Raw genomic sequence first — 16,214 nt, 5'->3', positions numbered from 1 at the left:
ATCACGCAGTCAAGTCATGCGACTTTGCAGTTCAGAGTTCACCAAGCTTGAACTTGAACAACATGCGAAACTTGACGCATGACCTTGCGTTTCCGGTCTGACGCATTCGCGTGCGTATGAATTGAAGTCTATGGGAGGAAAAGCCCAGTGTGACCGCGGCTTTACTCTGGCCCTGCTGAGATTTGAAAGATTGATTGATGACTGAAATCAGCTGTAGTTTTGATTCATTGTTAAAGCTTGGGTTACTAGTGCACAGTTTTGCTTAGTGGTATGCTAATTCAACTTGGACTATTTAGTTTCACCTTGTATAAAAACTTTAAGTGGTTTAAGATAACGGATTTCCATCCAAATGCCTAGTAAAGTGGGCAGTTTGGGTTTACAGTGAGGGGCTAATTCAATCAGCCTGGCAGTATTGGAACTTCATAGAGACATAGCTGTTGGGACCCTGTCTAGTGGTCAGGAACTGCGCCAAAACAAAGGTTTAATGTTTCACAAACACCTAGGCTGCTTGGATTTTTCTTAAAATGTCCAGTGGTGTAAAGTAGCAAGTTACAAATACTCCAATTACTGTAATTGACTAGTTTTTCCTCAGGAATTGTAATTTGCGAAGTATAAATGTGTACTTTTACTTTCCCTTGAGCACATTTTTTAGCGCATCAGTACTTTTACTCCACCACATTCCCTTAACCTGCAGTCACTACTTTATTTCATTCTGACTGAAATCTCCAAACAGCCTTAATCACTAAATAGAACTGATGAAGAATGGAAGGAAGGGCAGAATGAGCCGATTGGGAATGACCAAATGAATGAAAGATGGATTCAAGGAAGGACTGAACAACCTAAGGGCAGAATGAGTCGATTGGGAATGACCAAATGAATGAAAGATGGATTCAAGGAAGGACTGAACAACCTAAGGGCAGAATGAGTCGATTGGGAATGACCAAATGAATGAAAGATGGATTCAAGGAAGGACTAAACAACCTAAGGAACAAAGGAAGGAATGAATGAAGAACCAAATGAAGGAAGAAAAAAATGAATGAGTGAACGCGTGAAGGAACGAACGAAGGAAGGACCAAATGAATGACGGAACGAAGGACAGAACAAACAAACACTGGAAGGAAGGAATATAGGAAGATCACTAGATGCACTACAGAATGTTACGTTTACACATCTCTGCACGCATGTAAACGCATCAACTTTTCACAACGTAATTCTCACTACTCCTGAGTATGTTTAAAAGGGCTACTTTTTACTCATACTTTGAGTAATATTTACAACAGATGAATTTACTCACACTACATTTTTGGGCAAGTAGTGGTGCTTTTACTTGAGTATGACTTTTCAGGACTCTCTCGACCATTCCAGAGAATTCCACAGAAGATTTCTGGGAAGTCTGGCAGGGTTCCTCCTCCCACCTCCAACTCAGTTCCTATGAAAAAAAACCCCACATTATAAATTCTACTGCAGGAACCCAGAGCGTTTCAGAAATTATCTGAAAAGGTTAGCACACGAGTGTCCGCAAACATCCTATAGACTCCAGGTAAGCGATATGAACATGCACTGAGCAGCTGATTATAAACTGTTTAGATTTCAACAGAATAGCAAAGAATTCCTAAGCTTTAAACTAAATTGTAATGGTTTTTAACGCAGATTCTAGTCAGTTCAAACAAATCCGAATTCTTTTGTTGTTATTTTTTATGTTATTACTTTTCATTTTGTTTATTATCCTGTTTACTTGAACCATATTTTCAACGTGATAATATCTAATTCAAGTTTTAATATGATTCTTCATTCTATTTTTTCCCTATAGCCCACTTTTGGATCCAGCTCAACTAAATTAAGTTAGGTGTTTGCATGAACATTGTTTTCATCAATTATTCTGATTATTACCTTCAATGTAAACGTATGATTGAATAATATTCTCTTTATTCACTGCTACTTATTACAGCCATGGAAGCAAGACCTATTGAATTGGTAGCTCTGGGGAGATCTATGTTTCCTGGTATGCTTTATGACTGCCGAAAGGATTCCTTCATTCCAGGTGGAGTACCTTTTATTTTATTTATCTATTTAATTTTTGCTACTTTTTGTGTCCAAATGTGTATCCAGCATGATGCACAATAACATGAAGGACTCCCAAACCAAAATATGAACATTTTATAATCCATAATAGGGGCACTTTAAATGTCAATCTCTGGATCTCATTCACTAATACCTTTTTTTGTATTTATAAGAGCATTTGAACTTCTTACAAACACTTCCTGCCTAAATCCCAACATGTGCACACACATGAGCTTGTTCTTAAACTCATTCTTCTGTTAGTGAGTCTTCTAAATAAGCATCCGAGTGCACAAGGTTGGTAATTTGTACAAACCATCCACATATAAAAGCTTTCCACAAAGCGGCTCCTGTCCAGAGAAAATTATAAGACGACAAATAATGAATTAAGAAGAGACGATCATGGCTCAAACTCAAAAGAAAAAGGACTTAAACGGTAATGAAGGTTTTGATGTTGGATGTGGAACAAGCTTTCAATTCCAAAAACGCAAGGTCAAACACACTGCCCTAAAACTACATTTGGCATTTTAAAAGAGTAGGGAAAAACTCTTTATAAACAAAAATTTCAGTATCTTATTGAAAGCACACTCCACTTTTTATATGATTCAGTGCTTGCCAAACACAAATTATTGATTTTTATATATATTGATATATATATATATATATATATATATATATATATATATATATATATATATATATATATATATATATATATATATATATATATATATATATATATATTACTGTTTCTCCAACTATGTTATAGACAAATTTGTTAATGTGTAGAAATACATTTCGACACATGGAGCCAAGATGATATGTCAGTTGTAGAAGCACAAACACAAGAGAGAAACACAAGCTCTTTTAATCTCACACATACATGACTGTCAGTTCTGTTACCTACTGTCAACACTGTTACCCTAAACGATAATTAACAGTAACAGAATTTACAGCTTTTAGTTAAAAAGTCCTACTTGCTAGCATAAATGCTAAGGTTACCAATGAATTCAGAATTAAAGTATTTTTAAATCCACCAATGTGTGATCAATGAAATATTTGTCACGCTAATCAAAAACAAACAAGGGTCAATCCAGTTGCAAGTGTTTTTATAGACCAAATGTCATGAAGGTGCAAAAATTGTCCAAAGCAAACAATCTCTGCTGAAGCAGGGTGAAGGAATAAAGTTCCAGATCAGGGGTCACCAAACTTGTTCCTGGAGGGCCGGTGTCCTGCAGATTTTAGCTCCAACCCTAATCAAACACACCTGAATGAGCTAATCAAGGTCTTACTAGGTATACTTGAAACACCCAGGCAGGTGTGTTGAGGCAAGTTGGAGCTAAACCCTGCAGGGACATCGGCCCTCCAGGACCGAGATTGGTGACCCTTGTTCCAGATGAACGGCACAGGAATGTCCAACAAGAGCCCTGACAAAACACAGAGACACCATGAACAAACAATATCGAACTGAAAACAAAGCAAAAGATTGCCGCTTAGATACAGGCACAGCTCAATTAAGCACAGCTGAAGCTGCTGATTAGAAGAGCTGATCAGCGTTAGGTAACCACCTTGCGTGATAGCAACACAAACCATGTGGAGTAAAGCTATACATAACCATGTGCCAACAATATAAACACCACAGAAAGAGCTGACGCTACGAAAAACGCATCGGGTTTGGTGTTCATAGAACTTGGTCAATAGGAAATAGTAAAATTGAACCATCCAAAAAATAACGCCCACCGAGCCTGCCTAGAGCTTAATTTTTTGGCGGATTTGATGTATTCAAGATTCTTGTTATCGGTCAACATGATAAAAGGAACCCCCAAACCTTCTAGCCAATGACGCCACTCTTCCAGCGCGAGCTTAATAGCCAGTAACTTCCTATTACCAATGTTGTAATTACGTTAGACGGCAGATAATTGCTAAGAAAAAATGCACAGGGATGCATCTTGCCATCCGAGGAGTAACACTGGGACAAGATGCTCCCACCCTCACCTCTGACGCATCAACCTCCCCCACAAACTGCAGAGAAGTATCAGAAGCTATGGAATGGGGGTGGAAACAAAACGAGCCTTCAATTTAGGGAACGCAGCTTGAGCTGCACTTGACCACCTGAACAGTGTTTTGGGAGAGGTTAAAGCAGTCAGAGATGCACAGAGCTGGCTGAAATTGTAATAATATAATATTACAATAATATAATATTATAATAATAATAAAACGGCGGAAAAGCCCAGAAACCTTTGCAAGGCCTTGCGGGAGTCTGGGGTTGGCCAATTCACCACAGCCTAAATCTTCTCTGGATCCATGTGCACCCCCTCGACTGACACAATGTGCCCTAGAAAAGGAACAGACTGTGCATGAAATTTCTCAGCCTTGACATAAAGTCCATTCTCTAATAGCCTCTGAATCACTCGTCTGACGTGTTGCACCTGTTCCTGAAGAGAGTGGGAAAATATCAGAATGTCATCCAGGTAGACATAAACGAACTGATCTATAATATCTCTTAACACATCATTGATGAGTGCTTGGATGACTGCGGGAGCATTGGAAAAACCGAAGGGAAGAGCACAATATTCAAAATGCCTCCTGGGGGTTTAAAAGCAGTCTTCCATCACCCTCTTTTATATGGTCGACCAAATGGTAGGTGCTGCGGGGATCTAATTTTGAGAAGAAGGATTCCCCCTGCAGACAAAGCTGAAGACATTAACTGCAAAGGGATAAGTATTCTTTACCTTAATGTTATTCAGTCCCCGATAATCAATACATGGGCAACGTGAACCATTCTTCTTCTTCACGAAAAAGAACCCCACCCTCATGGGTGAAGAAGAGGGGGGGATGATCTTGGCCGCTAGAGAATAAGAAATTATATGGCCTCCCTTTCTGGAACAGAAAGCGAGTATAATTTGCCTTTAAGCAGAGACGTACCTGGTAAAAAGTCTACAGCACAGTCATAGGGACAATAAGAAGGCAGAGAAGCTGCTTGAGACTTACTGAACACTCTCTTCAGGTCGAGGTACTCACTTGGCATGTTTGACAGGTCTGAGCGATCCTCCTGAAACGCAGAGCAAGACACAGCAGAATGAGCAAATGAAAGACAAGGCACATGACAGTTCTCACTCCACAAAAATACAGTTTAGAGTTTTGGCCCCAGCTGATATGAGGCTTGTGAAGGACCAGCCACAGATGCCTAAAGACCACTGGTGTGTTGGTGGTGTCAGTTAAATAAAAAGAGATAGGTTCAGAGAGATTGCCTGATGTTATCAACCTAATGGGTCCTGTGGAGTTAGTGATAGAAGAAAGGGAGAGACCACACAGGACGTGAACAGCAATAGGTTAATCAAGGGGAATAACAGCTTAAGAGCACTTAACTTAAAAGCAAAATTAATGTCAATAAAATTCTCCTCAGCCCAAGAATCCACAACAACCTGACAGCTCTGGGTCTCAGATGTCCAACACAGTATAACAGAGAGTGGCAGCAACAGAGGATTCCTTCATATTAATTTCAACCGTCAGTAACCTCTTACCTACTGACAGTTGTTGGCTTTTAACGGACATGAAGCCAAGATGTGCCCTGCTCCCCTGCAGTACAAAGTCCTTCAGACCACCTGCTTCACTTCTCTACCAGTGAGAAGTGCTACCTCCGCAACCACTGGAAATGTAGGAGTTAAAAATTTCCGATCGTGACCGAATTAATTGGCCGATGAATCGCCAGATCGATAAGACCATCAAAAGTCTTGGAAGATCTAAGACGTATCTCTTGTTGTGGATCTGATTAGAAAGGCAGTGTAGGAACATGTCCCATTGAGTCTCTGCACTCCATCCGCACTCTGCGGCTGATGTGCGAAACTCAGGAACTGGATCCAAGTGCAAGTGAAAAAAACTGTTTATTAACAACTGCAGCAGTTAATAAATGTGCAAGTGCACACGAAAACACAGTCTCTAGCTGTGGCAATATGTCATAGCTGAAGGTGCAACCAAATCTTTCCCAGAGGAGCAGAAAACTCAGATTAACCGCTCCAGAGACCATAACCTGTCCAGCACAAAGAAAAATTCTGACGAGAGACAAACATTGACATGAATGATACCCCCTCTCCTAGAAACACCTCCTTATCTGCTTACCTGGCCATTTTAATTATCAATAATTGAGTGGTCCAATATGTCTCTTGAAGACACCCAACTCTTGTCCTCCGGACCATAATCTTCCCAGTCCACCAAGTATGGGAATTCTCATCTCCTCTGCCTTGAATCCAGAATGCATTTAAACGAATAAACAGTGTCCCCATCTGAGACACGGCAGGAGGGAACCGGGGTCGGGATTAATAGACGGATGAAAAACAGGCTTTAATTTAAAAACATGTAATACATAATGCATTCTCTTGTACACTGGAGGAAATCCGAGGTGGACTGCTACCAGATTAATGATCTTGGTGACAGTAAATGGGCTGATAAATTTAGGAGCAAGTTAATTAAAAACGGTAAGAAGTGAAATGTTCTTGAATGAAACAAACAGAAGGTTTAGATTGATGGTGATCGGATTTACCCTTGTTGCATGCACCAATCTGGAGGAGGCCCTGCTCCAAGTGCATCAGCACTTCTGGACAAAGAAGTGGACAGAGGGAATCGTGACTTCAATATCCAGATGGGGAAAAATGGGTGGCTGGTACCCTAATCTACACTGAAATAGAGAACAGACACTGGAAATGAGTTATGTGCCTGCTCACCCATGAGAGTTGCTGGCTCCAGGAGGTCAAATTCTGAGAAATCAAACATCACAACATACGTTTAACATCTTGGTTGGCTCTCTCAGTTTGGCCGTTACTCCGAGGGAGGAAACAAGATGAAAGACTAAGAGTGGCCCCCAACAAATGACAAAACTCTCCAAAATTTAGAGATGAACTGTCTATCAGGAGAATGTCTATCAGGAGACCATGAATCCCAAAGAAGTGATCAATGACCGCAACTGCAGTCTCTCTGGCAAAGAGTAATTTGGGCAGAGTGATTAACTAAGTGGCTTTCGAAAACCAGTCAAAAATACCATATTTCCATTAGAGGGTGGGAAACCTGTGACAAAGTCTAGTGCAATATAGAACGAGGGTCTTGAAGGCACTGACAGCATCTGAAGGAGTCCTGATACAGGTGAATGGAAGTTTCTGAAATAACGCAAATAAAGCAAGCCAAAGCCAAACCCATATGTCAAGACCCTTAACTAGCCACCAAAATTGTTTATTAAAGGTCAAAGTACAACTCAACCCTGGATGACAAGCCACCCTGGAAGAATGGCCAGCTCTCTATTGTGAATGTGGTAGTTATGATAGATGATGAGAAAAAATTACAGGCATGCATCTTGCTGTTCGAGGAAGAGCGTTGGGATAGGATGGCACCAACCCTCAGCTCTGATGCATCAACCTCCACCACGAACTGCCAGGAAGGCTCAGGGGCAATGAAGATGACACAGCTGAAACAAAGCAGCTTTTCAATTTAGAAAACGGAGCTTGTGCTGCACTTGACCGCCTGAATGGTGCCTTAGTGGAGGTTAAGGCAGTCAAATGCATGGCTGGCTGGCTAAAATTGTGAATAAAATGCTGGCCAAATTTTGGCAAAGCCCAGAAACCTCTGCAGGTCCTTGCAGGAATCTGGAGTTGGCCAATCTAGCACTGCCTGAATGCACCCTCAACTGACACAATTGGACACAGAAAGGGAGCAGACTGTGCATGGAAAACACATTTCTACAATTTTACATAAAGACGCAATATTCGAAGTTTCCTCTGGAGATATTAAAAGAAAAAGAGTATTGTTCTATGTATCACCCTCTCTTATGTGAAACAAATTATATAAATCGCAGATATCCAATTTGTGAAAAAGGGCACCCCCTGGAGACGCTCAAAGGGGGAATACATCCGTGGCAAAGGATAAATTTACTTCACTGTGATGCTAGGGTCCTAAACGTTTACTATTTTAGGTCCGTTAGGATTACCTAAATGAATTACATTTGCTAAATGCAAGAAAAATAATGAGAGAATTTTTTTTTTAGAATTTTTTAATTAATTTCTAGACAGTCAAAAGTTTACACACATGTCCTTGCTATTTTTTTTAGCTTTGCTTTTAAACTGTATAAATTTGGTCAAATGTTTTGGGTGTCCTTTCACAAGCTTCTCACAATAGTTTGCAGGAATTTTGGCCCGTTCCTCCTGACAGAATTGGTGTAACTGATTCAGATTTGTTGGCTGTCTTGCTTGCACAAGCTTTTTCCAACTCTGCCCACAAATTTTCTATAAATTAAGATCAGGGCTTTGTGATTGCCACTTCAAAACATTCACTCTGATGTCCTTAAAGCACAACTAATTTGGCAGTATGCTTAGGGTCATGGTCTGTTTGGGAGACCCATTTGTGGCCAAGTTTTAATTTCCTGGCTGATGTCTTGAGATGTTGCTTCAGTATTTCTACATAATGTTCTTTCTTCATGATGCCATCTATGCTGTGAAGTGGACCAGTCCCTCCTGCAGCAAAACAGCCTCACAACATGATGCTGCAGCCCCCATACTTCACAGTTGGGATGGTGTTCCTAGGCTTGTAGGCTTTCCCCTTTGTCCTCCAAATGTAACACTGGTCATTATGGCCAAACAGTTCAATCTTAGTTCCATCAGACCACAGGACATGTCTCCAAACATTAGTCTTTTCCCCAGTGTAATTTAGCTAATTGTAATCAGGCTTTTTTGTTGATTCTGGCTTGTTGATTTTCCCATGTTGTCACACAAGGAAGCAGTGTGTTTGAGGTTTTCCTCAAATACTATTCTACAGTTGTGCCTCCAACTAACTCAGATGTTGTCAATTAGCCAATCAGAAACTTCGTAATCTTGACACCATCATCTGAGCATTTTCAGAGGCAGAATAATCTTATTGTATGTAAACTTGACTTTCAAGAAAAGTTATAACAATTTCTCAAAAAATATTTGATAATCCTAACTTACCTAAGAGAAAAAAAGTTTAGTCACTTTAACATCTGACTTTAAAAAAAAAATGGTTATGTGCCTTTTTATACAGTGTATGTAAACTTCTGCTTTCAACTGTACATGCACACTCATTACCCCATTTTGCCTTCAGAGCTGCCTTAATCCTTCGTGGCATAGATTCAACAAGGTACTGGAAATATTCCTCAGAGATTTTAATCCATATTGACATGATAGCATCACGCAGTTGCTGCAGATTTGTCGACTGCACATCCATGAATCTCTCATTCCACCACATCCCAAAGGTGCTCTAATGAATTGAAGTCTAGTGACTTTGGAGGCCATTTGACTACATGGAACTCATTGTCATGTTCAAGAAACCAGTCTGATATGATTCACATTTTTTTACATGGCGCGTTATCCTGCTGGAAGTAGCCATCAGAAGATGGCAACACTGTGGTCATAAAGGGATGGACATGGTCAGCAACAATACTCAGGTAGGCTGTGGCGTTGACACGATGCTCAGTTGGTACTAATGGGCCCAAAATGTGCCAAGAAAACATCTCCCAAACCATTACACCACCACCACCAGCCTGAACTGCTGATACAAGGCAAGATGGATTCAAGCCTCATGTTGACACCAAATTCTGACCCAACCATCCGAATGTGGCAGCAGAAATCAGACCCTACTCCAACCCTACCATCCGAATGTCGTGACAACTCATCAGACCAGGCAACGTTTCTCCAATCTTCCATTGTCCAGTTTTGGTGAGCCTGTGTGAATTGTAGCCTCAGTTTCCTGTTCTTAGCTGACAGGAGTGGCACCCGGTGTGGTCTTCTGCTGCTGTAGCCCATCCGCCTCAAGGTTGGACGTGTTGTGTGTTCAGAGATGCTCTTCTGCAGACCTCGGTTGTAACGAGTGGTTATTTGAGCTACTGTTGCCTTTCTATAAGTTGGAATCAGTCTGGCCATTCTCCTCTGATCTCTGGACAGAACTGCCGCTCACTAGATATTTTCTCTTATTTGGACCATTCTCTGTAAACCCTAGAGATGGTTGTGCGTGAAAATCCCAGTAAATCAGCAGTTTCTGAAATACTCAGACCAGCCCGTGTGGCTCCAACAACCATGCCATGTTCAAAGTTACTTAAATCCCCTTTTTTCCCCATTCTGATGCTCTGATGTTTGTGGACAAAGGTTTAAATAAGGTATTGTACCTGCACTATAATCTATAAAATAGTGTCATTCAGGGAATTCTGGTGGGGAGAAGTAAATGCTGCTCTCAGAATCACTCTCCATCTCCTCAGTGTGTGTTGATTTGCATTACTGGTGTACAAAATAACACCAGTAATAATGTTTTTATGCATTTAATTAAACTCCCATTTTCATGCAAACCCTTCCCTTTTTCCACATGTGACACTCTCACATTAACACAGCTGGAAACAGCTCCTAGCTTTTTTTTCTCAAATCAGAGGTGTGAAAACTCCCTGCTGAGACAGGGGAGGTTTCATTTCCCTTAAGTTAACTTTTAACAGGACTGAGCAGTGACCTCCAAATTTAGAAGATTTTAGGTTGTTCTTTAATTTTGAACTCTGTCATACTAACTGTGAAAGCTGAATCTTATTTCAGGTGTTACTCTGTGGAACAAGAAATCAATGAATGACAATTTGGACACCCATCCTCAGCCCAGGACTGATTTGAAGTTCAGCGGCTCTGATTCTTTATCTGATAAGTGCAATTTAATGGATATAAGTGCTTCTCTGAAAGCTAGCTTCTTTGGGGGGCTGGTGGAGGTGGGAGGATCCGCCAAATACCTGCATGACACCAAAACCTCAAGCCAACAGTCAAGAGCAACAATGTATTACAGTGAAACAACCAGATTTGACCAGCTCATCATCAGTCAGCTGCAGGATTTCTCCTACCCTCAAGTGTTTAAGCAGAAAACTGCAACTCATGTGATCACGGCTGTACTGTACGGAGCCCAGGCATTCATGGTGTTTGACAGGACATTATCATCGAATGAGAATATCCAGGATATTGAGGGAGAATTAAATGTAATGATCAAAAAGATCCCTTCATTTTCTATTGAGGGAAAAGGATCTGTACAAATGACAGATAATGACAAGAAAACAGCTGAAAATATATCCTGCACTTTTCATGGTGACTTCCATCTTGAGCAAAACCCCACCTCATACATGGAGGCCCTGGATATATACCAGAAGCTGCCCACGCTGCTAAAGGAGAATCCCCAGAATGCAATTCCAATAAAAGTCTGGCTATATCCACTTCATTTACTAAATGATAATGTAGCCAAGCTGATGAGAGAAATCAGCTCAGGTCTAGTTTCCAAAACTGTAGATATAATTGAAAAGCTGAATGAAGTCTACAGGGTTTCCAGTGACCTGTCCAAAAATACACTGACAGGTCATTTCAGTAACATCCAAGAGAGACTTAGCTCGTTTCAGGAATCAGTTGGCATCTACAAGATGGTGTTCCAGAAAGCTGTGGCCAGGGTCTTGCCTGATATTCGAGGGGGGGTAAAGGAGGAGGGATCCCTTGAAGATATCCTGAAGATCCACCATGACTCCCCTTTTAATGCAGGGATGCTAAACCAGTGGTTAAAAGATGCAAAATCTGAACTTCACCTCCTGAGTTCTTATATGGAGATGCTTGGTGGGATCAAACTTGAAGATTCAGATGGTCTCAGCACCATCCTTCTTGATCCTGATATTGATGTTGTGGTGTGCTTGACCATCACATCTTTGAGCTATGAAGACCCTGATCTCAAAAAACAGGAGGAGTTTCTGAAATCGGACCAGTTTAAGAAGCTAGATGGAGCAAACGGCCATGAAACAGATGTGGAACCTGTCAGAAAGTGGTTTAACAATCCTGATGCCATCAGACAGATGAGAGAGAGCTTAACTCAATTCAGGAGTTTTTCAGTGGCTAATAAAGATGATAAGAGAATCCGCTTCATTGTTTCTGCTATCTCAGATAGCTCCAATCCAGTCACTTCCATTTATCTGTATGAAAAAGGAGATCTGAAAAACACAAAGTTTCAGTTGCCATCCAAACCACCACCACCAATAGTGAAGGATGTCCAGGACGAAACCGTGTCCCTGAAACTGCAGAAGCCTTCGACTGGAAAAAGAGTGAAGTACAGAGTCGAGTACAAGGAGTCAAGTGCTGATTCTGCTGCTGAAGAAAATTGGCTTGTCATAAACACACCTGATGAAGACTTTATTCTGACTGGATTGGAGGCTGGAAAGTTGTACTTGATCCGCTACAGGACAGTGAGTGAAGTGGGAGTGAGTGAAGTCAGTGATATCATCAGCACAGAAAAATCTTCAGGTAAGTGTCATCTGCACTTTTTCTTTTTTATACATAGTCCTTTTCTTTTCATTTGCTTTGTTCACACAGTTGGTCATAGAGATTGACAGTAGTTGTAAATATCAGATTTAAAGCTGACTGTCCCCTGCATACAGTATTCAGGCTTCTAATATCTGAATGAAAACAGTCCAAACTATATTCTGTTCTAGTGCAAATGTCACCACTAACTAGTCACAGTGACTTTCGTAAGTGTTTCCTAACACTGGAATGTTTCATCACTGTTAGCGTGTTCGTATATTAACAGCACTTTCTATTAACCATAATAAAAACTCTAAACTGTCAATGGCCACTATATTCTGCTGCTGTGTGAACATGAACATTTCTTTTTTTTAAAGCTAATTCTAAGCCTATTGGTGGGAAAGACGGAGCAGAGTTCAACTTTATAACATCTTCTCACAGCATTTCCTTGAAGGAAATCAGCATCACTTACACTGAGGTGTGTAAAGATTGTTTCATTCAAACTAATTATTTTTATTCTAATTATTTGTGAGATTTACTAACAGCATTTGCCAATGCAAACTCCGCTTTGGAGAAAAAATACTTTATTATAACAGGATTTTCAAAAGGCACAATAAGAAAAGTTTTGCAATAAAAAGATGCCTTTGTTGCAATTGAATATTTCCTGCTGTTTCTTAGTTAGAGAGCCCCTATTATGCATTATAAAAGGTCATATTGTGGTTTTAAGGGTCTCCAACAACAGGCTGATTTGCTTGCAAGGCCAAAAAACACTTTCATTGTCTTATAATATACATTTATTTTTACCTAAATATCCCAACGACTCCCATATAATTTGTCCAGCGATTCGTTTGTTCCCGAACCCCTCCTCAGTGCAAAGCTCATCTGCGCTGATTGGTCCGATGACCCAGTCTGTTGTGATTAATCGACTGTGTTCAGTGTGAGGCAGAAAATTGCCCAGCCCGGCTTATCAACAAGTAGTCTCAGACAGAGTGACTCAGACTCACAAACACATTTATTTCCGTTTAAAAAAAGTGTCACACATCACGTTTTCTACGTGGTTTTAGACGCGATATGAGAATGTAAAAAGTTAACCAGATACACTACAAGCCACGTGGAGCGGTTACAAGTAACAAAACAATTAAATACATCATTCGCAAGCTAAAGAAAACAAGGAGGCAATCATTTTAATCACACTTACTTACACTTGTGAAATGGAGGAAGAAACTGGTCCATGAACTGTGAAGTTTCTGTCAAGCTCTGACAAAGTACAATATAGTCTTTTCTGATCCTTCCTTAACAAACAGCTGACGAATCCCACGTTGAAAGCATATAGATTGCAGAAGCACTCGTCAGAAAAATGACAGGAACCGCACAAGGCTGGAGCTATAATGCTGAGGTATTTTTGTAGAAATAAACCTCAGCCACTGACTCCCCTGCTGAAAAAACAGCCTAAACCAGCTTAGGCTAATTGGCTGGTTTTAGCTGGTCAACCAGGCAGGTTTTAGAGGGGTTTTGGCCACTTCCAGGCTGGTTTCCATCCATTTCCAGCCTGGTCTTAGCTGGTCAGGCTGGGAGATGACCAGCTATAACCAGCTTGACCAGCCTAGCCAGGCTGGAAGCCCAGCCAAAACCAGCTATGTCCAGCTTAAGCCTGGAAGTGGCCAAAACCCATCTAAAACCAGGCTGGTCAACCAGCTAAACCCAGCCAAAGAGCTGTTTTTTTTATTCAGTTTTATCTTTGGGTAGGGAAAATAACACTTTCCCTCACACTTCAGAGCACAGCGTATTCGCGACATAATTGAACCGGGATCTGCTACAGCGTCTGTCTTCTTTTTCTTGTTACATTGTTTGTGGCCGGGGGTTTCAATTTTTACCGGGGCGGGGCTTGAGTTCAGTATCGACGTCACGCCGGCACGGCTAAAGACCCGTTACGAACCACTAGAACTCTTTTAGAAATGAATCAATAGTTTTAAAAATGGCACCCTTTCAGATTTAAGCTGTGTTACACACTGCATGGAAGGTCATTTTCAGCTCACATGCTAATCTGCAGTGTTTACTATATTTGTCCCTTCATTGTTTTGTTGTTGTCTTTTCAATTGCATTTGAAGTATTTCCCATGTAATGCATTTGTGTCTTTTAGACGTCTCTGAACTCCATCCAAGTGACTTTCAGCTGTGGCAACAGGATGCAAACTGGAAACGTGAACGGACCAAATGAAATAGGCTATACATTTGACGACAGTAAAAAAATTGTTGCTGCAACATTGTGGCCGAATAAAGATCAAAACAAACTTGGGGGTTTGGAACTTGAGTTTGATAAAGGGCAAAAGTTTTCTTGTAAATGCGACCAACTGGGTGACGCTGTGAGTGTGGATGTGAAGTCAGGAATCTGTTATGGCATTACAGGCCGAAGTGATGGCAGTGAAATTATTGCTCTGGGTCTCTACTTCATTTAGATCCACCTATAAATCTACTACACACGTCTACTTTAATCAATCGTTAGATTTAATTTCCAAATATTACTCGGTATGTAATCATTAAGGCTGTCAAAATGTTTCTTACACACCACGATGCAGAAACGGATGCAGGATTGTTATTTACTGTGTATTTTCTCTAAATTGTACTTGAAGTTGTTTGATAAATTAAAGAAGTGTGTTTTATTTGAGCGGGTCAAATCAAAGGTACAATCCCGATATCTAACAGCTCGCATGGTGTTGTGAAGTAAAATTAAAATTTGTGTATGGAAAGCATTAACGCATTGTGATTCAACGTGATGTCTAACTGAACCAAATCGATGACATGATAATCGTAACCGAACCAAAGTAGGTTCACACCCCTAGTCATCATGAAAAAAATTAAAAATAACAAACGTCAAATTAAACATATAATCAAATGTGTGAGTCGATCAGTAAACTGCTGGTTGTATTTTGGGATATACACGGTCTGTTTTCTTTAATCTGTCCTTTGTACCTTGGGGAAGGTTGTAAAAATTTCTGAACTTGTGCATTGAGAATAAAGAATTGACTTTAAAAAGCACGATGGTCTCTCTCTTACATGGTCTTACATGGGGGGGGGACTGCTAGGCTCTAGTTCTAATTTTGTTCAGTAAACAATCCTGGGTGTCTATCAGGACACAACAAAGAAGGAGGCTTGAGCTTCTTCCCAAAGTGTATCGATGTTAGTCTGGACGTCCAGAAGCGTAGCAACTGGGGGGTGGGGGGGACACATCCCCCTTGCTTTTAGAGACAGACCATTTAGAAACAGGTGATTAATAATTTTACGAACGTAAACTTTTGGATCTCATACAGCTGTCCACGCACTTTTAAAATGTCTGCTACACACCTGGGTACATGTACACAAAATAATCAGTCACTGCTTAGTTAGGAATGGTAAAGTACACAACAAGGTTATACTCGTTTTGGATTTTTCATTAGGTTTAGTTTCTATTTCGTTTTGACTTTTTGTTTTCAAATGTAGTAAGTTTTAATTAGTTTTAGAGGTATATTTACAAATTTTTTTCGTTTCTATATTTTGAAATGAGTTTTAGTTTTATAGATATATATAAATATAATAAATATTGTATAATAAAAACTCAGTCATACATTTTTTTGAAACCTGTATTCAGAGGACACATGAACACTATCATCTACCACTACCATCTACCCTTCAAATTCAAATACAACAGCCCACAAGATAGCAGCCATAAGTACAATATGTGTGCAAGGCTGCTTCTGAGGTAAGATACACAGTAGTGATGGGAAGTTCAGATATTTATCGCGGATGTTAGGACTCAACATTATGTAGTCAGCAATATTAATTTCAGTCAATTAAAACATCACCATGATCTGAAAAATGTCTTACAGTA

At 40.3% G+C, this 16,214-nt stretch overlaps 2 protein-coding genes across 3 annotated transcripts in view; both read left to right on the top strand.

Moving 5' to 3' along the window:
* LOC130222739 (myelin regulatory factor-like protein) overlaps positions 1–16,214 on the top strand; it is a 112,734-nt gene that overhangs the window by 14,272 nt on the left and 82,248 nt on the right. The gene's annotated exons all lie outside the window — the stretch shown is intronic.
* LOC130222740 (cytolytic toxin-alpha-like) lies at positions 1,951–15,348 on the top strand. Its single transcript, XM_056455271.1, has 4 exons — positions 1,951–2,041; positions 10,632–12,353; positions 12,728–12,828; positions 14,491–15,348. The coding sequence occupies exons 1-4, from the start codon at positions 1,951–1,953 to the stop codon at positions 14,803–14,805; spliced, it is 2,229 nt and encodes a 742-aa protein (XP_056311246.1). The 3' UTR covers positions 14,806–15,348.

Source organism: Danio aesculapii, chromosome 4 (assembly GCF_903798145.1).
Source record: "Danio aesculapii chromosome 4, fDanAes4.1, whole genome shotgun sequence".
Lineage (NCBI taxonomy): Eukaryota > Metazoa > Chordata > Actinopteri > Cypriniformes > Danionidae > Danio > Danio aesculapii.
Note: the sequence above shows the minus strand (reverse complement) of the source record. Positions and strands in the feature narration are given on the sequence as shown.